The sequence below is a fragment of the Dama dama genome, chromosome 24, assembly GCF_033118175.1.
Source record: "Dama dama isolate Ldn47 chromosome 24, ASM3311817v1, whole genome shotgun sequence".
Classification (NCBI taxonomy): domain Eukaryota; kingdom Metazoa; phylum Chordata; class Mammalia; order Artiodactyla; family Cervidae; genus Dama; species Dama dama.
The window spans coordinates 55,292,798-55,315,608 of record NC_083704.1 but is presented as its reverse complement, the minus strand read 5'-3'; the positions used below and the strand labels follow the sequence as shown (position 1 = coordinate 55,315,608).

General features: G+C 40.5%; 1 protein-coding gene across 1 annotated transcript in view; it reads right to left on the bottom strand.

Moving 5' to 3' along the window:
* Positions 1–1,394: 1,394 nt before the first annotated feature.
* The window catches only part of PRKAR2A (protein kinase cAMP-dependent type II regulatory subunit alpha), a 71,055-nt gene continuing 49,638 nt past the window's right edge, over positions 1,395–22,811 (bottom strand). The window contains exons 7-11 of the mRNA XM_061128664.1: positions 18,938–19,039; positions 18,684–18,758; positions 8,100–8,165; positions 5,758–5,899; positions 1,395–5,272 (exon numbers count right to left, since the gene is read on the bottom strand). Coding sequence (XP_060984647.1) covers positions 5,139–5,272; positions 5,758–5,899; positions 8,100–8,165; positions 18,684–18,758; positions 18,938–19,039 — 519 coding nt within the window. The 3' untranslated portion in view covers positions 1,395–5,138. The remainder of the gene's footprint in view (positions 5,273–5,757; positions 5,900–8,099; positions 8,166–18,683; positions 18,759–18,937; positions 19,040–22,811) is intronic.

The window sequence follows — 22,811 nt, the reverse complement described above, 5'->3', positions numbered from 1 at the left end:
GCACGTCAAAGTGGAACATGATTTTGTTCTAGAATGAGATTCCATTGGTCACTGGGAAAGAAACTGTAAATACAGTGGGCTATCACAGAGGCATTGCTAGTTCTGTTTATAACAATGTTTTTAGTCGTTAAGTTGTGTCCGACTCTTTGTGACTCTATTGACTGTAACCTGCCAGGCTCCTCTGTCTATGGGATTCTGCTGGCATTTCCCCAGCAAGAATACTGGATTGGGTGCCATTTCCTTCTCTAGGGCATCTTCCTGACCCAGGGATAGAAACTGTCTCCTGCATTGGCAGGCAGATTCTGTATCACTGAGCCACCAGGGAAGCCAATAACTATGCTACAGAGAAGGAAATAATTAATATTGTCAGACAGGAGATGTTCTTTACTAGGCTTCATTAGTGAGTATATCATTCCCCAGCAAGAAATATACTGGATACTCTTGTATACCATCCCCAAACAATTCAAATACCATGCTGTGGTGGCTTATTTTATGTGCCAACTTATGGGCCATGGGGTGTCCAGGTATTTGGTCAAACGCTGTTCTGAGTTTCTGTAAAGGTGGTTTTGGATGACATTAACATTGAAATCAGGCTTCCCAGGTGGTGCTAGTGGTAAAGAACCTGCCTGCCAAGGCAGAAGACAGAAGAGACTCAGATTCGATCCCTGGGTTGGGAAGATCCCCTGGAGGAGGCATGGCAACCCACTCCAGTATTCTTGCCTGGAGTATCCCATGGACAGAGGAGCCTGGTGGTCTATAGTCCATAGGGTTGCAAAGATTTGGATACAACTGAAGCAACTGAACATGCATGCACACATTTAAATCAATGAACTCAGTACAGCAGATTGCCCTCCCTAATGTGGGCAGGCCTCATCCAATCAGTTGAAAGCCTGAACATAACAAAAAGCCTGACTCTCCCAAGAAAGAGAGAATTATCCTGCCTGACTGCATTCATACTGGGACGTTGTCTCTTCCTAAGTCTTTAACCTGCCAGTCTTTGGATGAGAACTATGCTATTGACTCTCTCGGTTCTCACATCTTCAGACTCAGCCTGGAATTGAACTATGAGCATTTCTAGGTCTACAACTTGCCAACTCACCCTGCACATCTAGGGATTTGCCCGTTCCCATAGCTGTGTGAGCCAATTCTCTATAATCTCTCTACCTGCCTCCCTTTCGGGCTACAGGATCTTAGTTCCCTGACCAGGAATTGAACCTGTGCCCCCTGCAGTGGAAGCGCTGAGTCCTAACCACTGAACCACAAGGGAAGTCCCCTCCTTTTTAATTTTCAAGAGCTCACACCCCAATCTCAATAATGTATCTGCCAGATGAATGCTGTGATTGCCTAGAGTCCTGAAATGAGAGGACGAAAACAACACAAGGCTGCACCAAAGATTCAGACATGATTTGTCAGCCTTTATTAACCAAGAGCAAAGCCGAGCCCTAGAGTTTCCTTTTAAAAAACCCAACCTTTTTTATGGCAAACAATGATTTTAAGTATATGTTCAATACCACAGAGCAAGAATTGATTACTTTCTAATCACTTGTTCTTCAGAGATTAAAATACAAGTGTAAAACAGGTTAAAACAAGATTCTCCCCCATGATTTAAAAATAATTCCAATTGAAAGACATTTCAAACACTATGTGTAGAACTCAGGACCAAAAAGACCTTACAACATTTTTACCTTTGAGGTAGCACAATAATGCTGAATTAGATTTCTTTTACTACAATGAGCTCAGGAAAACAACGAGGAATCTACGTTTCACTCAAGGTGGCCTAAATGGTTTTCTGCAAATCCCCCATGAGTTTGGTGACAGTTTTCTCCTTTTTTTTTTTAATTTCTTGAAGTATAAAGATAGCCCTGCAGTGTGTAAAAGGAAACCCATGGGAAGGCTGCTTCCCATAAAATAGACATTAGAATCATTGAGCAACGTCAGCAGTCAAGACAGGAGGAACAAGAGGTAATTGTAGTGAAAAGCCAAAACAACTTGTATCTTGGCGAGATTGGTTTACAAGTGCATGTCAAGAACAAAAATTCCAACATTGGCCAACTGAAAACAAAATATAAAAGATGACATTCATGGGTCTTTTTCCTTTTGCTCTGTGCAAAAATGCTCCTTTAATTTCTGTAAATGAGAGGATTGTTTGTACACTATGACAGGACATGGAGATGCTGTGTGTCCAGGGGCACCTCACTGACCATTGTGACTAGAGACTCTGGGCAGTACGAGGATGAACAGTACCTCTCCTGGCTGGAGAATCATCTCTTGACACTTCGCTGCTGAATTCACTCATTAAACCGTTCAAAGAAAAGCTCCACCCTGATTTCTGAGAATCTACTGCAATCATACATGACACATTTATATATAAGAATGACGGATTGAGAGGACAGGGCAGATGAACCCTTCCTTCAGAGAATACAACCAAAAGAAGAAGGCGGGGGGGTGTGATAAAGTGGGGCCAGTGGGAAAAATAATACTGCAGGTTAGACCTCAAGGCTCTCAGGAACAACCTCCACCATGCAAAATCAACAGCAAAGTCAGAACGGAGGGCATGAAGCTCTAACCCATCCTAGGAGAGAACGATATAAAACAGTGATCAGAAAGATCTCTCCCCAATAGATGCTCCTCCCTGTGAGGCTCAGCTCTCAGCGCAGAGCTTGCATTGCACAGTGTGGACAGCAGAGTCCAGAGTCGAACCTGGTCTGCTGTCTTCCACTCCCCACGCTGTAAGGAGAAACTGGAACACTGTCAGGCTCCTGATGCCTTGGTAACAGCTGTGTCCTTTTCACTCACACTGGTCCCTTGACTCCCTCCCTCAAGCCAGACCCTCAAGGGGCCCTATAGGCAGTGAGAGTCTGCACTGATGATCCATATGTCAATCCGCAGTTAGAGCAGGAAGACTGAAACCTGATGAATTCTACTTTGTAAAACAGAAACTGTCAGTACACTGGGGGTGTCACAGAGCTTCTATGAAGGGGAAGACTGAACTGGGATGTGAAAGAGGGCAGGATGAGAAGTCCTACCCCTAGCAGCCTGCAGGAGTGACTGGCTAGGAATTCACAGCTGGCCCTAACTAATGCTGGCATGGGGATAGGATGAGGGGTGTAAGGGGGCGTGTGTTCACACAGAGTCCTTACACAGTCTGGGGCGAGATCTCTGCATCACTCCTGAAGCCCAATGTACCTGTTACCTGCGTGAGAGGTATGGCTCTTGTCTGCTAAAGTGCAATGTCTGCTTTCTTAATTTATGTGATAATAAAGCAATGCCATACAAAAGAAGAACCTTGGAAAATCATGGGGAAAACCACACAGGCTTTCCCAGTGCTAGCTGCCAGTTTTGGAGTATTAGTTACAACCTTTCCCAATTCTTAGAGCTGCAACGCAGGCTACCAACTGAGAGTCTTTCTGCTTTCACTTCATGGAGAACAAGGAAAAGGGAGATCTGAGCAAGGCGATGACAAGTCACCACTATAAAAATCTCTCAACTATACTGTCCGTGGCAAAAGCAGACAGCCTGGTTTAAGAGGGCAATGGTGACTGCATGGACTCCAACAGGGTGCTCACACAGGGACCGTATGTCTGTAACAGGGATGACTCGAGCCCCAGAATGTCAATCTCCCAGGGGTTCACTGAGATATACAAGTTTAAAAAAATTCATATCAGAAAGGGCCTCTTGATTTAATATAAACGTGGCTATGACATCCAAATTTATCTTTAGGTAAGTGTCACACTGCTCTTAGGATCTCTTGTAACATCTGATTCTAGGTCATTCTGAAGAAAAAAAATTTCATTCTGAAATATATCTAGTTAATTATGATAATTCATCAGAACTCTACCTGATATAATCAAAAGGTTTAAAAAAAAGCTAAGCTACTTTCCTGTGGGATTAACAACTGGAACCCCAAAATCCCAACACCTTAATTAGAAAGGTCTTTGAAGTAATTTTATGAAATTGTACACGATACCAATTTTTTTTAAACTAACAAAAAGAGTTGATCTTTAGGATGAATGCTTGAGTCAGCTGACAAACTGATATAAAGGAGTACGTGCAAGGGGAATTCTCTAAATAGAGGGAAAAAAATTTTTTTTCCACAAAGATAGCTGCTTTTTCTTTAAAGAGTTTAAAAATTGATGGTTCAACAGCAAAGCTATGTAACCACTCTGGAGTAGAAGAGAAGGGCTCTGTCAGCACACTGCCATCAGCTGGTAGAAGCGACCAGAAACAAGACAGGCAGGAGTGGCCCAGGAACATAATTAGGTCAGACAGAGCAATGGCACTCCCAGACCCCGGCTCCTTATAGATGGATAGCAATCCACTCACGCACACTGCACAGAGATTAAGCAAAACAAAAAGAAATGTACTAAAACAAAAGAAAATACACCCCTGAACCCAGAAAACCTTCCCTGGCTCTCTGCTACCGGAAGAAAGTGCCAAACCCCAGTTTTCTGCTCTAACGTGGATTCTGATGCCCGATGGGTGAGCTCTGGGGTGCTGACCTCCTGGGCCCTGGGCAGGGCCTCTCCCTAAGCATCACTGAGAACTGGGGGACAGCTGTCATGTGCCACTGCCAGCAGACAGTACAGCGCCACAGGCCCACAGACCTCCATCACATCTGCCACCATTTTCAACGGTAAAACCAAAGGCTACAATTGTGAACAAATGTGGACTTTCTCCAAAGACAGATGAGGAGACGGAAGGCTACAACATGTCCCTCCTAGACAGAGGTTGGGGGAGGGTGTCTACAGTTACACCACAGGTTTGTGCCAACCTGTGGTAACTTTCAAAAGCCAGAGTAGCAGCAAGAGAGGAAAGGAAGATGTTTACACTTTGGACTTTGTATCAGGCACTTAAATTGTTGGAGAGACATGCCATTTGGAACCAAAGATGTGAAGACTGGGTCGGAGTAATCGTGACGAGTGGTCTAACAATGGGCTTTCAGAAGCAAAGTGGAGGTGTGGGTTGAACCTCTCCCATCCTTTAGTGCTGACTTTCAAATTTTCTAAGTGCCCACGGCCATGGCAATGGCAGCGGCGGTGGCAACAGCAGGAACGGTTCTGTCATGTCTTCTGTTTGTGTTCTGTGGCTGACCGGAAGTTTCTGGTGTCACACTGAGAAGGCTCTGGGGTGTGGCACACCTACTGCCCGGGATCGATCAGATCCATGCTGGAGCCAAACATCTTCACCAGCTGTTCCTCGTAGTGAGAGATGTTCCTCTTCATGATGTCCATGCAGGGCCCCAGCAGCCTCTCGAACGCTTGCACATCCATAACTGTATTGTTAGAAAGAGGTGAGGGAGAGAATGAGTTTTCCACACCAGCAAGTCAAAGTCACTTCCCTCACATAAACCTTTTCTTAAACATGTCCATTCCTGCTGGAGGAATCAGACTACTGGATACTGGACACTTGAAAAAGACGGGGTGTTATGTGGACATAGCAGGGCTATGTCATCTAAGTTTGAGACTTTGGACAGCGTAGCAGCACCCATTCTCTCTGTCCCCACACAACCCTGCACACCAGTCTCCATCTCTGCTCTTTCCACACAGGCTGGGGGCTTCTATGCCTGTCTTATTCACAGGCTATTGTCAGTGCTCAGGAATATTTGCTAAAAGAACACATTCACCCATTTCTGGTTGGTCACACAAACTGTGCAAGCTTAGATGTGAGAGCTGGTGGAGTAAGTCAAGGCGTGTTGATGGGGAAAAAATACTGCATATTAGGAAAAAAAAAAATTAATGCACAAAGCATCTTTCTTACCTAAGCATTTCACATCTCCCACTGCATAAGCTGAAGCAGCTCTGGGTTTGTTGGTGACCAGTGCAAGCTCTCCAAAGTACTGCCCCTTGTGGCAGCGCGCAATCTCGACCTCCTGGTTCTCACCATCCTTGTTGACTTTAGTCTAGAACAGGTAGAGAACACGACTGATTCCAGAATCACAAGTAGACATGTCCAACTGCATACCTTTGCAGTCGCTTCTCGGTACACTTACAATTACCTAGAGATTCATGTTGCAGAGACTGACTGCATTGTGTAAGCTCCATGAGCTACTCTCAGGGGCCTGGTTTTTACCAAGAGGTGAGGGGGGTGTGTGTGTGTGTGTGTGTGTGTGTGTGTGTGTGTGTGTGTATAAATATTATTGTAGTATATATTATATACTAATATTACATATTAATGTAATACAGCATATAAACCAATATATAATATTATGTTAATGTACTTTAACATATATTAAATGTATGGAATATTTAATATATTACATGTACATTTAAATATATTATATATATGAATGCAATCCATTTGGTAGATGCTGACTTCTGAGACACAAGGGAAAAGACAAGGTTTTTTTGCTAATTCTTCTTATATAATGCCAATGCTTCTCTTGGTTAAAGAGTTACAATTCAGAGCTACTTCTTTTTGATTTAAGGCCCAGCAGGACTCAGACAATACAGTACAGAGATCAATTTTATTTTTATGTACTATCTGCATCTTAAGCTAGTGATCCCACTACTTTTGTTTAGAAGAGTTAAGTAACTAAAATTTTTTTTACAGTAATTTGAATTTTGAAACGATAGTTTAAGAAATCAAACAGGTTATATTTTGTCCTTTTTGAATTACTGAAAATAATGTACTATATTTTACTTACTAGTTTTTTTTTTTTTTAACAAATCTATCTGCTAAGCTAAGCAGTAACTTGTTTAAATAAAAAAATACTTATAACTTATTAGTAAGAATTAGTTTCAATCTGTAAGAGCCACTTTATGGCAGGGGCAGATAAATAATTCTTTGAAGGTTAATTTAGCGGAATAAATAAAAGCACCACACTCACTTACATGGTTTGATTTTCCCTCCTTCCACACTTCTGCCCTGACCTGTTTGCTCTGAAGCTGATCTGCCCCTTCTGAGCCAATGCTCTCTCTCCAGCCTCTGTCATATTCTCTGGGGCTGCAGACGTGCCCATGTCCGCCTAGTCCCTTCTCTAGAGCAGCACTTATCCCACTGTACTGTGAACACCAGTCCCCTGCAGGTTTTGATACAATGCAGATTCTGATTCGGTAGGTCTGGGGCAGAGAACAAGACTGAATCTCTGAGACAAGCTCCCCTTCTTTCCCAATCCAGTGCCACAGTGCTGTTGGACCTACAAACACAATACTATGCTGTGATCAGTAGGTGTCAATGAATATGAGAAATGTACGAACATTTATCAGTAGTCCAGAAACTATAAGTAAAAAAAATTTTAATTAGGAATCAAGCCATCTTATAGGCAGTAATCATATTTTTCTTTCTCCATTGTTGCTGTTTAGTTGCTCAGTCGTGTCCGACTCTTTGCGACCCCATGGACTGTAGCCTGCCAAGCTCCTCTGTCTATGGGATTTTTCAGGCAAGAATACTGAACTGGGTTGCCACTTCCTTCTCCAGGGGATCTTCCTGATCCAGGGATCCAACCCGCGTCTCTTGCAGTGGCCAGAAGATTCTTTACCACTGAGTCACTGGGGAAGATCTCTTTCTCCACACTTAATTTTTACAAAAAGTATTCTGTAAAAGGTTTCACACTAAGTTGATTTAGTATTATATAGTAGTCAGTATTTTAAAAAATTCTTTATTCTTAAAAAAAACTGAAACAATATCTGATGATGATGAATTTATGGTAAGAATCACTTTCCACCTATAAGTCATTGTGTTTTCTAGGTCTCCCTATCCATTAAATGGCCACAATAATAACTGTCCTAGAGACTCCCTTCCTAGCATGCTAAAAAGGAAGCTTTTTCATAACCAACACTCACAATGTATTCTTTGTTATATATTCAATAATCTTCCCATTTTCAATTAGGGTACTTACCCTTTTTCTTATTGATTTATAGGCCAGTACTTCTCACATCCTTAATTACATGACAGAGGTAAAAGCAACAAAAAAGATATATATACTAAATCTTTATCAACGAATGGGCTTAAACCTTGGTCTCTGTCAGTCACATATCTCACGTAATGATGATTCCGGCACATGAAACACACTTCACACTATTAAAGCAGTTACGGTCTGTGCATATACCTGGCATCTGGATCTCCCCTGAAACAACTCACATTGTCACACGTAAACTCACCTTGCTTTTGATCAAGATGCTCACTTCACCAGACTCTATAATGTAAAAGCTATCAGCCTTTTCACCCTGAAAAGGGAGAGGAGGTGAGGTCAGAGCCACACACATGTACTGAGGGACACAGAAATAGACAATCTTCACATTGCCTGAGCTCCGATTTTATTTATTTTCCAAACCTACAAACCAGTCAATGGCTAACAAATTCAGAACAAAAACGGGAGGATCCTGATCACCAGGGATGTCAGTACAACTACGACTGACAAACATCTCTTCTTCCTAACACGGAATAGTCCCATCTGTCTCCGTGACTTTACCCAGGCTGGTAACTGCACAGATTGTATTCTTACAGCTCATGTTGGTCAGCTAACCAGACTTATGATAAGGGGTAAGTAGCCAAGTCGGCTGCATGCAGTATCAAGGTGACTCCTGGCTAACCCTGGGTCATGAAGCCCAGCGATTATCTCCACCATCAAATACAGCCCTCCAGAGGACAGCGTGGAGCTGAAGAAAGCACTGCCTTGATCAGGCAGGTGTCTTCATGAGGGATGATGTCACTCTGATAAGTCTCAGGCTTTGTTTTGCTTGTTTTGATGTTAAACCACTTAGCTGAACCAGTTATTCAGGTAATTCAACAAATAATTATTATGTGCCAGGCATGAGAGATAAGTCAGTGGATAAACAATATCCCTACCCTTGTGGAAATTATAGTCTGGTAGGGTAAACAAACTGTAAATGACCAACATAATGAATCAGTAAATTATGCTGCTGTACTGGAAGGCAATAAGGGCCATAGGAAAAAAGTAGAGCAGGGAATGTGGGATCTGCAGTGGTGAGCGAAAAGATGTCATATAGCATGTAGGAGCACTTCAGTGAGAAGGTGAGATGTGAGTGAAGCCTGAAAGGAGGTGAGAGGTAAGCAAGCAGATATGGAAGAGGAGCTCTCAGGCAATCAGTCTCTGACTTCTCACTTAACTTCTGAAGCAAAGACCATCTACATTGAATAATTCAATACTAATCATGTGCTCTCATTCCATGTGACGGGTTTTATGTCTTCATAAGACTTCATGTCCTTCATGCACCATACAAGGACCGCAGACAGCTGTGGCTGACATTCCTGAGTTAATCTAGTTCCAGGTTACCATATAATAATCACTGCTCCATAGCCTTATAAGGGGCTGTCTGTGGATTTCTGTGTTGCTATGTTGGGTAGGTACCCTGCACCCTTTGGTAGACAGATCAAACCAGTCAATCCTAAAGGAAATCAGTCCTGAATATTCATTGGGAGGACTGATGCTAAAGCTGAAGCTCCAATATTTTAGCCACCTGATGGGAAGGACTGACTCCTTGGAAAAGACCCTGATGCTGGGAAAGACTGAAGGCAGGAGGAGAAGGGGACGACTGAGGACAAGACAGTTGGATGGCATCACTGATTCGATGGACATGAGTTTGCGCAAGCTCCGGAAGCTGGTGCTAGAGAAGCCTTGCATGCTGCAGGCCATAGGGTTGCAAAGAGTCGGACATGACTGAGTGACTGAACTGACCCTAAATCCAGCAGAACCAAGTCACCAATAAGTTCTATTCATGTAATACAAATAGCTTTAGGATATAAGTTGATGAAGGATGGGAAGCCATGAAGGAAACGAAAGAGGAGCCAGACGCAGGGCCACCAGGAGGGAAAATTGTTTCTAGTTCCAAGAAGGGAGTTTCATAAAGGAAGATGTGATCACTAGTGTTCAGCGCTGCCGGGAGGTCAAGAGTAATAATAGTCGAATGTACAGAAACACCCTGGTGACCAGGAAGAGTGGTGAGCGGTAGGAAGAACTGTAGAAGTGAGAAGTGGTAAAGGGCAGTGTCCGAGCCCTTTGTTTAGAAAGATATATAACAATCATAATTTAAAGTGCTCATTTCAATGCTACAGCTTGATGAATTTTTACATTTGTATACACCTGTGTAACCACTCCTAGATCAAATGAAAACTGCCTGAGTGACCCCACTTTTACATTCTTGTGCCCAAATTCCTACTCTTTTGTTTGTTTGTATGTGTTAGTCGCTCAGTTGTGTCTGATTCCTTGTGACCCCATGGACTGTAGCCTGCCAGGCTCCTCTGTCCATGGGATTTTCCAGGCAAGAATACTGGAGTGGGTTGTCATTTCCTTCTCCAGAGGATCTTCCCGACCCAGGGACTGAACCCAGGCCTCCCTCATTGCAGACTCTTTACCGTCTGAACCACCAGGGAAGATACTCTTATGTCTGAGGTATACCAATAAGGAGTAAACCTCAAACCCTCGGCACCGCAAGCACCGTCACCCCAGTAACGGCAACTCCAGGTCAGCACATGCGCATGTATGGACTTTCCCCTGTGAACTCACTGTGTGGTTCTGGGCCTGCCCCTCAGGACCTGTGAGTAATAAACCTTGTTTTTTCAAAGTTCCCAGATGGTTGCTGCTCAAGGTGCATCTTGCAATCATAATAAGAACCAGAAGGGCTGGTCCAGCTACAGCGCTGGCTCTGCCAGGGTAAATGTTTGTGAAGGCTCACCGCAGGTATTAACAGTATGGGCACAGATGAGTGCCCAGGCATTCCTAGCCAACAGCATCACTTTCAGTAGGCTGAGAATGTAACAAAAGACTCACTATTAAAATGTAAACTACTCCCCGAACTTATCTATAGATTCAACTTACGTAAATCCAATAAAAAAGCTCAGCAGGTCTTTTTGATAGAAGTTGATAAGCTGGTTGTAAAATATATACAGAAATGCAAAGAGCATAGCACAGACAAAATAATTAAGACAAAGAACAACAAATCTGGAGGGCTTTAAGGAGGTCAGTGTATGGCAAAACCAATACAATGTTGTAAAGTAAAGTAAATAAACAAATTAATTAATTTAAAAAAATTTGGAGGGCTTTAAACTATCTGATTGAAAGATTTACTATATAAAGCTATTGTAATCAAGACGATACAGCATTAACTGAGAGACAGGCATAGATTAGTGGAACAAGAGAGACCAGACATATATGGGCGACTGATTCTCACTGCAAGTGTCCAGGCAATGGGACAGGAAAATGGTGCTCAAGTTACTGGACATCCATATGAAAAGCTCTAAACCTTCTCTATCTTGTAATTAATTCAAAATGGATCACAGATCTAAATGTAAGATCTAAAACTATGAGACTAGAATTGCATGACTCAGGACAGGAGCCACTAGTCACATGTCACTACTGGGCACCTGAACTGTGGCTTGTATAGATTCATAGGTGCTCTAAGTGTAAAATATACGTTGAATTTTAAAGACTGAATATCCTCCAAATGTAAAATATCTCATTATTAAATTGTTATATCACTTAGATGTTGAAATGTGATATTTTAGATATAGTAGGTTAAAATACCCTATTAAAGTTCACCTGTTTTTTTTTTTAATTTGGCTACTAAAATACTTTAAATTGTATGTGGCTCACACAATATTTCTACTGAATAGTACTTATCTAGAAGTTAAATAAGAGAAAATCTTATTGATTATACAAACTTTTTTTTTTTTTAAGTAGGACACAGAGTGAATTACAAGAGGAAAAAAATGACAAACGACTTGTCAAAATTTAAAACTTTTGCTTTTTAAAAGGTATTACTAATAAAATGAAGAGACAAGCCTCACAGCCACATTCTGGGAGAAATATTTACAAATCATTTGCCTGGTAAAGGATTTGTTCTCAGAGTACATAAAGAATTCTTACAACTCAGGGGATTCCCTGGTGGCTCAGAGGTAAAAAAAAATTCACTTGCCAATGCAGGGGACACAGGTTCAATCCCTGATCAGGGAGATCCCACAAGTTGCGACTAAGCCCACGGGCCATAACTACCGAGCCAGTGATCCAGAGCCAGTGCTCCCAACAAGAGAAGCCACTGCAATGAGAAGCCAGGGCACTGCAACTAGAGAGGAGCCTCCGCAACTGCAGAAGGCCTGCATGCAGCAGAGAAGACCCAGCACGGCCAAAAATAAACAGATACATCTTTTTTTTTCTTTTTAAAGAATTCTTACAACTCAATATATTAAGAAGCTGAATGACCTAATTTAAAATAGGGCAAAAGGTGTACTTCACCAAAGAAAACATATGGATGAAAAGCAATCACAGGAAAAGATGCTCACCATCATTAGACATTACGTAGATGTAAAATAAAACCAAAATGAGACATTCACACTAGGATGGCTAACATTAAAGACCTGATACTAAGTGCGGATGTGGACGCACAGCAACTGGAACTCTTGAACACTGTTGGGGGAATGCACAATGGTACAGACATCTTAAAAAACATTTTGACAACCTGTGAAACAAATGTTTACCATGTGACTCAGCAATTCCATAAAAACATATATCCATGCAAAGACTTGTATGTGAATGCTTATTGCAGCTTTATTCATAACTGCCAGAATTTGGAAAGACCCCAAATGACTCTCAACTGGTGAGTGGAAAGACAAGCTATGGTACATCTGTATAACGGAATACTATTCTCCAACAAAAAGGAATTATCCTCTGAAACATACAACACAGATAAACCTCAAAAACATTACGCTAAGAGAAAGAAGTGAGACACAAAAAAACTACACATTATATGGTTTCATTTGTGTGAAATTCTAGAAAAGGAATTTCTAAAGTGACAGAAAGCAGATCAGTGGTTTTCAGGAATAAGGGGGTGGGTGAGGGGATTTAGTTAAAATACAAACAAGCAGCTTTTTGAGGTGATTAGAAAAGCTCTACACTATGATTATAGGGGTGGTTATAAAGCTCTCAAATTGTATACTTAAACTTGGTAATTTTATTGTATGTCAAATTCAGGGTAACAAAGCTGACCAAACAAACAAGCAGAAAAACAAAACAACATAAAGTATGGTTTTTGCAGTTAGTCTGGCGTGGGGTCCAGGAACCAGAATTCCTAACAGTTTCTAACATTCTGATATAATGCTAATACTGCTAGTCCTCAGAGAAGTCTTGGTCAAGAGACACTGCCAAAAGGGGTCTATAATAAGGTGGGTATCATCTTAATTTGTGTCCATTCTACACTACCACCTAGCACTCCTAACTTCAAGAACACACATATCCCAGAAAACATTGTGGGTTTTTATAGCTCTTGATATACCTCCTGAAGGCCTGGGGCTTTCAGGACAAAATAGAGGTCTTCTGGGGGTAAATTAAAGTGCTGCAGGTTCAGAAACAAATGTGGCCAGTCAACACATTCCATCTCGGCAACTCAGCTGCACGTTCTTCCCATACCAGGACACCTGGCCTGGAACACAGCTCATACCCATGGCCTTTGCTTATACTGTTCTCTTGCCCTGGAAGATCTTTCCCTGACCTCAACTGCTGAAAATGCACTTGTTCTTTCAGCTTAGTTCAAAGGTTGGTTCCTCTATGAAACCATATGGAATACTTCCTTTTCTACATTCTCATTGTCATTCTTTCCCCTCTCTTCATAGCACTTAAATCTGGTCCTACTTGTCTATCTTAACAAATACTTAACTACAGACTAAAAGTGAAGGGCTGGAAAAAAATATTTCATGCAAACGGAGACCAAAAGAAAGCAGGAGTCGCAATACTCATATCAGATAAAATAGACTTTCAAATAAAGGATGTGAAAAGAGACAAAGAAGGACACTACATAATGATCAAAGGATCAATCCAAGAAGAAGATATAACAATTATAAATATATATGCACCCAACATAGGAGCACTGCAATATGTACGGCAAATGCTTACAAGTATGAAAGAGGAAATTAATAGTAACACAATAATAGTGGGAGACTTTAATACCCCACTCACAACTATGGATAGATCAACTAAACAGAAAATTAACAAGGAAACACAAACCTTAAATGACACAATGGACCAGCTAGACCTAATTGATATCTACAGGACATTTCGCCCCAAAACAATCAACTTCACCTTTTTCTCAAGTGCACATGGAACCTTCTCCAGAATAGATCACATCCTGGGCCATAAATCTAGTCTTGGAAAATTCACAAAAATTGAAATCATTCCAGTCATCTTTTCTGACCACAGTGCAGTAAGATTAGATCTCAATTACAGGAAAAAAATTGTTAAAACTTCAAACATATGGAGGCTAAATAACACGCTTCTGAATAACCAACAAATCATAGAAGAAATAAAAAAAGAAATCAAAATATGCATAGAAATGAATGAAAATGAAAACACAACAACCCAAAAGCTATGGGGCACTGTAAAAGCAGTGCTAAGGGGAAGGTTCATAGCATTACAGGCTTACCTCAAGAAACAAGAAAAAAGTCAAATAAATAACCTAACTCTACACCTAAAGCAATTAGAGAAGGAAGAAATGAAGAACCCCAGGGTTAGTAGAAGGAAAGAAATCTTAAAAATTAGGGCAGAAATAAATGCAAAAGAAACAAAGCTAAAAGCTGGTTTTTTGAAAAAATAAACAAAATTGACAAACCATTAGCAAGACTCATTAAGAAACAAAGAGAGAAGAATCAAATTAACAAAATCAGAAATGAAAATGGAGAGATCACAACAGGTAACACTGAAATACAAAGGATCATAAGAGACTACTACCAGCAGCTCTATGCCAATAAAATGGACAACTTGGAAGAAATGGACAAATTCTTAGAAAAGTATAACTTTCCAAAACTGAACCAGGAAGAAATAGAAGATCTTAACAGAGCCATCACAAGCAAGGAAATCAAAACTGTAATCAGAAATCTTCCAGCAAACAAAAGCCCAGGACCAGATGGCTTCACAGCTGAATTCTACCAAAAATTTAGAGAAGAGCTAACACCTATCTTACTCAAACTCTTCCAGAAAATTGAAGAAGAAGGTAAACTTTCAAACTCATTCTATGAGGCCACCATCACCCTAATTCCAAAACCAGACAAAGATGCCACAAAAAAAGAAAACTACAGGCCAATATCACTGATAAACATAGATGCAAAAATCCTTAACAAAATTCTAGCAAACAGAATCCAACAACATATTAAAAAAATCATACACCATGACCAAGTGGGCTTTATCCCAGGAATGCAAGGATTCTTTAATATCCACAAATCAATCAATGTAATACACCACATTAACAAATTGAAAGATAAAAACCATATGATTATCTCAATAGATGCAGAGAAAGCCTTTGACAAAATTCAACACTCGTTTATGATTAAAACTCTCCAGAAAGCAGGAACAGAAGGAACATACCTCAACATAATAAAAGCTATATATGACAAACCCACAGCAAGCATTACCCTCAATGGTGAAAAATTGAAAGTATTTCCCCTGAAATCAGGAATAAGACAAGGGTGTCCCTCTCACCACTACTATTCAACATAGTTTTGGAAGTTTTGGCCACAGCAATCAGAGCAGAAAAAGAAGTAAAAGGAATCCAGATAGGAAAAGAAGAAGTGAAACTCTTGCTGTTTGCAGATGACATGATCCTCTATATAGAAAACCCTAAAGACTCTACCAGAAAATTACTAGAGCTAATCAACAAATATAGTAAAGTTGCAGGATATAAAATTAACACACAGAAATCCCTTGCATTTCTATACACTAACAATGAGAAAACAGAAAGAGAAATTAAGGAAACAATACCATCCACCATTGCAACAAAAAGAATAAAATACTTAGGAGTATATCTACCTAAAGAAACAAAAGACCTATACATAGAAAACTATAAAACACTGATGAAAGAAATCAAAGAGGACACAAACAGATGGAGAAACATACCGTGGTCATGGATAGGAACAATCAATATTGTCAAAATGGCTATACTACCCAAAGCAATCTATAGATTCAATGCAATCCCTATCAAGCTACCAACGATATTCTTCACAGAACTAGAACAAATAATTTCACAATTTGTATGGAAATACAAAAAACCTCGAATAGCCAAAGTAATCTTGAGAAAGAAGAATGGAACTGGAGGAATCAACCTGCCTGACTTCAGACTCTACTACAAAGCCACAGTCATCAAGACAGTATGGTACTGGCACAAAGACAGAAATATAGATCAATGGAACAGAATAGAAAGCCCAGAGATAAATGCACGAACCTATGGACACCTTACCTTCGACAAAGGAGGCAAGGATATACAATGGAAAAAAGACAACCTCTTTAACAAGTGGTGCTGGGAAAACTGGTCAACCACTTGTAAAAGAATGAAACTAGAACACTTTCTAACACCATACACAAAAAATAAACTCAAAATGGATTAAAGATCTAAATGTAAGACCAGAAACTATAAAACTCCTAGAGGAGAACATAGGCAAAACACTCTCCGAAATGAATCACAGCAGGATCCTCTATGACCCACCTCCCAGAATATTGGAAATAAAAGCAAAAATAAACGAATGGGACCTAATGAAACTTAAAAGCTTTTGCACAACAAAGGAAACTATAAGTAAGGTGAAAAGACAGCCCTCAGATTGGGAGAAAATAATAGCAAATGAAGAAACAGACAAAGGATTAATCTCAAAAATATACAAGCAACTCCTGCAGCTCAATTCCAGAAAAATAAATGACCCAATCAAAAAATGGGCCAAAGAACTAAACAGACATTTCTCCAAAGAAGACATACAGATGGCTAACAAACACATGAAAAGATGCTCAACATCACTCATTATCAGAGAAATGCAAATCAAAACCACAATGAGGTACCATTACATGCCAGTCAGGATGGCTGCTATCCAAAAGTCTACAAGCAATAAATGCTGGAGAGGGTGTGGAGAAAAGGGAATCCCCTTACACTGTTGGTGGGAATGCAAACTAGTACAACCACTATGGAGGACAGTGTGGAGATTTCCTAAAAAACTGGAAATAGAACTGCCATATGACCCAGCAATCCCACTGCGGGGCATACACACTGAGGAAACCAGATCTGAAAGAGACACGTGCACCCCAATGTTCATCGCAGCACTGTTTACAATAGCCAGGACATGGAAGCAACCTAGATGCCCATCAGCAGACGAATGGATAAGGAAGCTGTGGTACATATACACCATGGAATATTACTCAGCCGTTAAAAAGAATTCATTTGAATCAGTTCTAATGAGATGGATGAAACTGGAGCCCATTATACAGAGTGAAGTAAGCCAGAAAGATAAAGACCAATACAGTATACTAACACATATATATGGAATTTAGAAAGATGATAATGATAACCCTATATGCAAAACAGAAAAAGAGACACAGATGTACAGAACAGACTTTTGGACTCTGTGGGAGAAGGCGAGGGTGGGATGTTTAGAGAGAACAGCATGAACATTATCTATAGTGAAACAGATCACCAGCCCAGGTGGGATGCATGAGACTAGTGCCCGGGCCTGGTGCACTGGGAAGACCCAGAGGAAACGGGTGAAGAGGGAGGTGGGAGGGGGGATCGGGATGGGGAATACATGTAACTCCATGGCTGATTCACGTCAATGTATGACAAAACCCACTGCAATGTTGTGAAATGGTTGGCCTCCAACTAATAAAAAAAAAAAAAAAACAAAAACAAGACATTAACTACTGAAAATAGAAGAAAAAAACAACCAAATACTTACTGAATCAAATCAACTTCTAATTAAAAGAATTATTAACAGTGGGGCTATCTGGAAAACAAAGGCATTTGGAGATGCCACTTAGACACCATTTATTTGTTAGTCCTTTTTCTCTGGGAGCAGCTCTCTCTCTCCTTCTGCGATCAGCCTGATTAATTTCTGTGGCACTGGTTGGGTCAACTCCACCTCCAGGTCCCAAGGGTGGTCTGGGGATTTAGGTTTGTCCACTCTGAGTCTTCCTTCTAGCCCCTAACTGAGGTTCAAGGAGGGCACATTCCTTAACCCAGAACAACCAGACATCTCCCCAGTGCTCCTTTTGTTTTTTTTAATTAAAAAATTTTTTTTGGCTGCAGTGTGTGGCTTGTGAGATCTTAGCTCCCAGCCTGACCAGGGATTGAACTTGTGACTCCTGCAAAAGCATGGAGTCCTAACCACTGGACTGCCAGGGAAGTCCCCTTCCCAGTGATCTTGCCAAAACCACTCAGAGAGAAGTTTATAATATGGAAATGGAAATACAAAATGGAAAAATCTATAATACCTTTTACATATAATTAAAAAAGCAAACACAGTAGATAAATAAAATTATTACACAGCACTCATCATATAATGTTCAAGTCCACTGTGTGGTGACCCTTACAGTACCTGAAGTAACATGACATAAGAGTACAAAGGAAACACTAAAGGGACCTTACAAATCTGGTCAGTCACTGAAGACCGCTGTGTACTGGGTTAGCTAAGAGAGACTTTGGGCCAAACAGAGAGAGAAAATACACAACCCTCTGACCTCCAGGTTTTAACAGTGATGAAGGAGGTTTACTCAGGGTTAAAAGTAAACGATATCCAAAAAACAAAACCAGAAGCCAAGGAAAGGTGAACAGAGGCCAGAGATGAACATCAATGGGCTTCAGAAGATTCTGCAGGAAGTGTGCCTGAGTACTTAGCAACATGAGTTCCCCAGGATGAGTGGACAAACGACGCACCAGTCCTTCAGGAGGTGACTTCCGAGAAAGGAGTTGCCTGAGGTCCCCACTCACCTGAGTGATTATGCGCTCTCCATCCTTATAGACCTTTTCTCCTATTACATCCACGATCTTCATTCGTTCTGACACCTGAATCAATGAACACACAAATTCTAAGGAAAAGACCTTAAATAAAAGTCACAAACACTGACAGTATCTATACAACATTGAAATGGGCTAGAATAGTATGAATTAAGAAACCTAACAAAAGAATTGTTTTAACAGCTTTTAAGTCCCCATATACAGACTCTAATTAAAATAGGCTTTACCTCTAGTGATTTAAGAAGCGGCACAGATTCAATAAATGATTCAAACATCTTCCTCTTTTTTGCATTGTTTTTCACTATGATCCTTCTAAATGTCACACGGTCCTGTAAGAAATAATATGAAAATTCTGGTGAACGCCTGTATAAGAGAGCATCTGTGATTTAATTAAAACTATGCCACAGCAAAGATTAGAGGTCTTTGGAAGGTACTGGATCAACTGAGTGTTTAATGATATTTCAATTTGAGTCATCACTAGAAGAAAAAGATCTGCAGCCTGGACAAGACAGATGTCTCATGTTGTCACTTGCTGTCAAGTACTCAATGAGTGCCACCTATGGGTCGTAAATAAAATAAAAAAAGTCCCAAACATTTGTGAGCTCATAGTCACTGTTCAAAGTAAAAAGATACACCTTCAAAAAAAAAAAAAAAAGGAGATAAAACAGTAAGATGGTTCTTGCCCTCAAGAACTTTATAATCTCAATGGAGAAGTAATACAAAATTTATAGGAATAAAAAAACCACAGTTCAAGACTGCATATGAAATTTGCTAGGTGAACTACAGAGACAAAGCAAGTCCTACAAGAATTCTGAGGAGAGAGAGCATTCACAATAGCCTGGAGTGATCAAGGAAAATTTTGCTGCAAAAATATAAATTTGTCTGGTATCCGAAGGGGAGGTAGGTTTTATAAATTAATGGAGAGAGAAAGTAGGAAACTCAAGATGGAAGGCAGGCATGTGAAACATATCTTGACCCCAGCAAGTCAGGGATTCAAACTCAAGACAGTTAACCAGAGTTATGGTCAGGTACTTCTCAAATACATGTATGCGTGTGTGGAGAGGGACATGCAGCCAGGAGAATGTTAATTGCTTAGGCTCCTACAAGGTTAGGCAGTTTTTTATACCTCAGTTAATTGCACCTTTCTTCTACCTTGGGCTCTCAGGAATAGAAAGTTTTTTTTTTTTTTAAGTATACTAATAACATCCTAAAGGCTGAAAGAATGAAAAACAGTAAGGGGGTAGGGCAAATTTAGGTGCAGGTTTGCTATTTTAGTATTTTGATGATGGGGTGGGAGCTGGGTGGAGAAAACACACAGAAGACAACTGAGTAGAGATGTCTAAATAGACTTCACTGACTCACATGCCATCAGAATTCCCTGGTCCAATCCCATGCCAAGTTCCATCTGCAGGAGAAATCACCTCCTGTACCCTGCGCTCCCGGTATAAAATGTGGCAGACTCCTACCCTCCCTTCCTAAGTGAAGTGAAGTGAAGTGGCTCAGTCATGTCCGACTCTTTGTGACCCCATGGACTGTAGCCTACCCGGATCCTTAGTCCATGGGATTTTCCAGGCAAGAATACTGGAGTGGGTTACCATTTCCTTCTCCAGGGGATCTTCCCGACCCAGGGATCGAACCCGGGTCTCCCGCATTGTAGGCAGACGCTTTACTGTCTGAGCTACCAGGGAAGCCCCTTCCCTTCCTAAACTGACATACAAATAATGTCTGCACCCTGGCATTAAGCCAGACTCTGCCCCCGTTTTCTTCTCCATCTGTCTGCTTGCAAAGAGCCATGCAATCCCTGATTGCTCTCATGGGCTGCACCACTTGCCACTACTTTTTTGAAGTCCAAGGCTGGAGATGTATTAATATCATTTAAAATGTTACTGTTGTACTTTGGAATATCACTCCATTATCTTTAGACTTCAGTTTCCATGTGTTTTCTGGGCCAGTCAAGGCCATGGGTGCTGTGGAAAGACAACACTCAAGATTGAGACAATGGGAGTTATGAAGTTCCCTTCTTTATGTTTGAGTAGACATTGTCAAAAAAACAGTATTTCTAAATTCATTTATAATGTTACAAAGTGAAAGTGTTAGTTGCTCAATGGTGTCTGAGCAGAGACTGTGTAGCAGTTGCCCCTAGTAAAAGAAGGAATACAGAATCCAATCTGAGAAACTCAGTGGCAACACCAGGTACTCCCTGATTTAGCCTCAGAAGGCATTTACAAGACCTTGGGAGGCACAAGTGAGAAGTCACACTGTGGAGGACGCGCTCGGGGTCACTCTCCTGAAGGAAGTACTGAAGCGCTGGAAGGGCTTGGACTGTAAAGCAGCTGAAAAAGACATCCAAAAAGATCACTGCTGCTTAAGGCAGCAGGGAGATGAATCTCACTTAAGATAGCAGGAACAGGAAGGAAGACTGCACAGGATAAGGCGAGGAGCTAGAAAGGCAGAGCAGGGATCTCAGGAGAGGGAGCTTCAGGAAGAGAAGGGTGGTGAGCAGCCCCACAACCAAGGGGAGCGGGTGCCCCCACTCTGTAGCACCCAACATACGCCAGGCACTAAGGAAATGGCTTCTCTTGTGTCCTTCTGTTTAATTCTCATATCCCAATCAGAAGGCAAGCAGTTTTAATAAATTTCTATTGAGACTTTCAGATTACTTAGGAATGGGTTAATTTCCAAGTGTTTGGAGATCTTCCTGTTATCTTTCTGTTACTGATTTCTGGTTTCATTCCATTGTGGTTAGAGAACACACTGTCTGATTTCAATTCTTTGCAATTTGCTAACTTTTTATATCCCAGGATATATGTAGTTTATCTCAGTGAACATTCATGATGGGCTTGAAAAGAATGTGTATTCTCTGCTGTTATGTGACATGTCCTATAAATTTCAATTAGACCCTTTTGGTTGATGGTGGTGTTAAATCCTATAACCTTCCTGATTTTCTTTCTAGTTGTTTTATCAATTGTTGAGAAAAGAGTGTTGAAGTCTGCAAATACAGTTGTGGATTTATCTATTTTTTCTTTCAGTCTATCAGTTTTAGCTTTACATATTCTGAAGCTCTGTTGTTTGGTATATACAGATTTAGGGCTTCTATGTCTTTTTGGTAGATTAACTCTTTCATTATTATGAAAATAACAGAGTTAGAGTTTCTGTTGCATCTCGTAATTTTCTCTGCCATGAAATCTACTTATCTGATACTAACTTAATTTCTTCTGACTTCTTCTGGTTAATGTTTGCATAGTATATCTATTACTGTCCTTTTACTTTCAACCTACCTATATTATTATATTTGAGTGAGTTTCTTATAAATATCATATTGTTGGGTCATTTAAGATAATCCATTCTACCAGTCTCTGTCACTTAATTGGCACATACAGATCATCTATAGAGACAAATCATATGTTAGGGCCTACACCTACCATTTTAGTCAATGTTTTCTGTTCTCCCCTCTGGTTTCTGTTCTTCTGTTTCACTTTTCTTGCCCTTCCATAGGTTACCTGAATTACTTTTTAGAATTCCTTTTGATTTGTACAGTTTTTGAGTATATCTTTGCACAGATTACTTTAGTGGTTGCTCTAAGTATTATATTTACATATGTAACTTACCATGGTCTACTGGTGTCAACATTTTAGAAGTGTGAGTAAAGTGTAGAAGCTTAACTTTCATTTAGGCCCCTTTGAAATATTTCCTCTACATACAGTGAGAATCACATAAGACAATGTTATAATTTTGCTTCAAGCATCTAACCTATTTCAGCAAACTAGAGGAGGATAGACTTTTATGTCTATCTATATGTTTACTCTTTTGGTTGTTCTTTCGTCATTCTTGATATTCGAAATCTCCTTTTTTCACTTCCGTTCTGTTTACAGAACTTCCTTTAGTCATTCCTTCAAGGTAGGCCTGCTGGTGACAAAATTTCTGTTTTCTTTTACCTGAGAATATCTTCATTTCTGAAGGATATTCTCATGAGGTATAGAATTTTCAGTTGACAGTTCTTTTCTTTCAGTTCTTGAAAAATGCTGGGATACATGGCAATTAATAAGAAAACCTGGGGAACTCACTGTTATATCCTTCCTTAAGTCTTGAAAGCCCTAACCA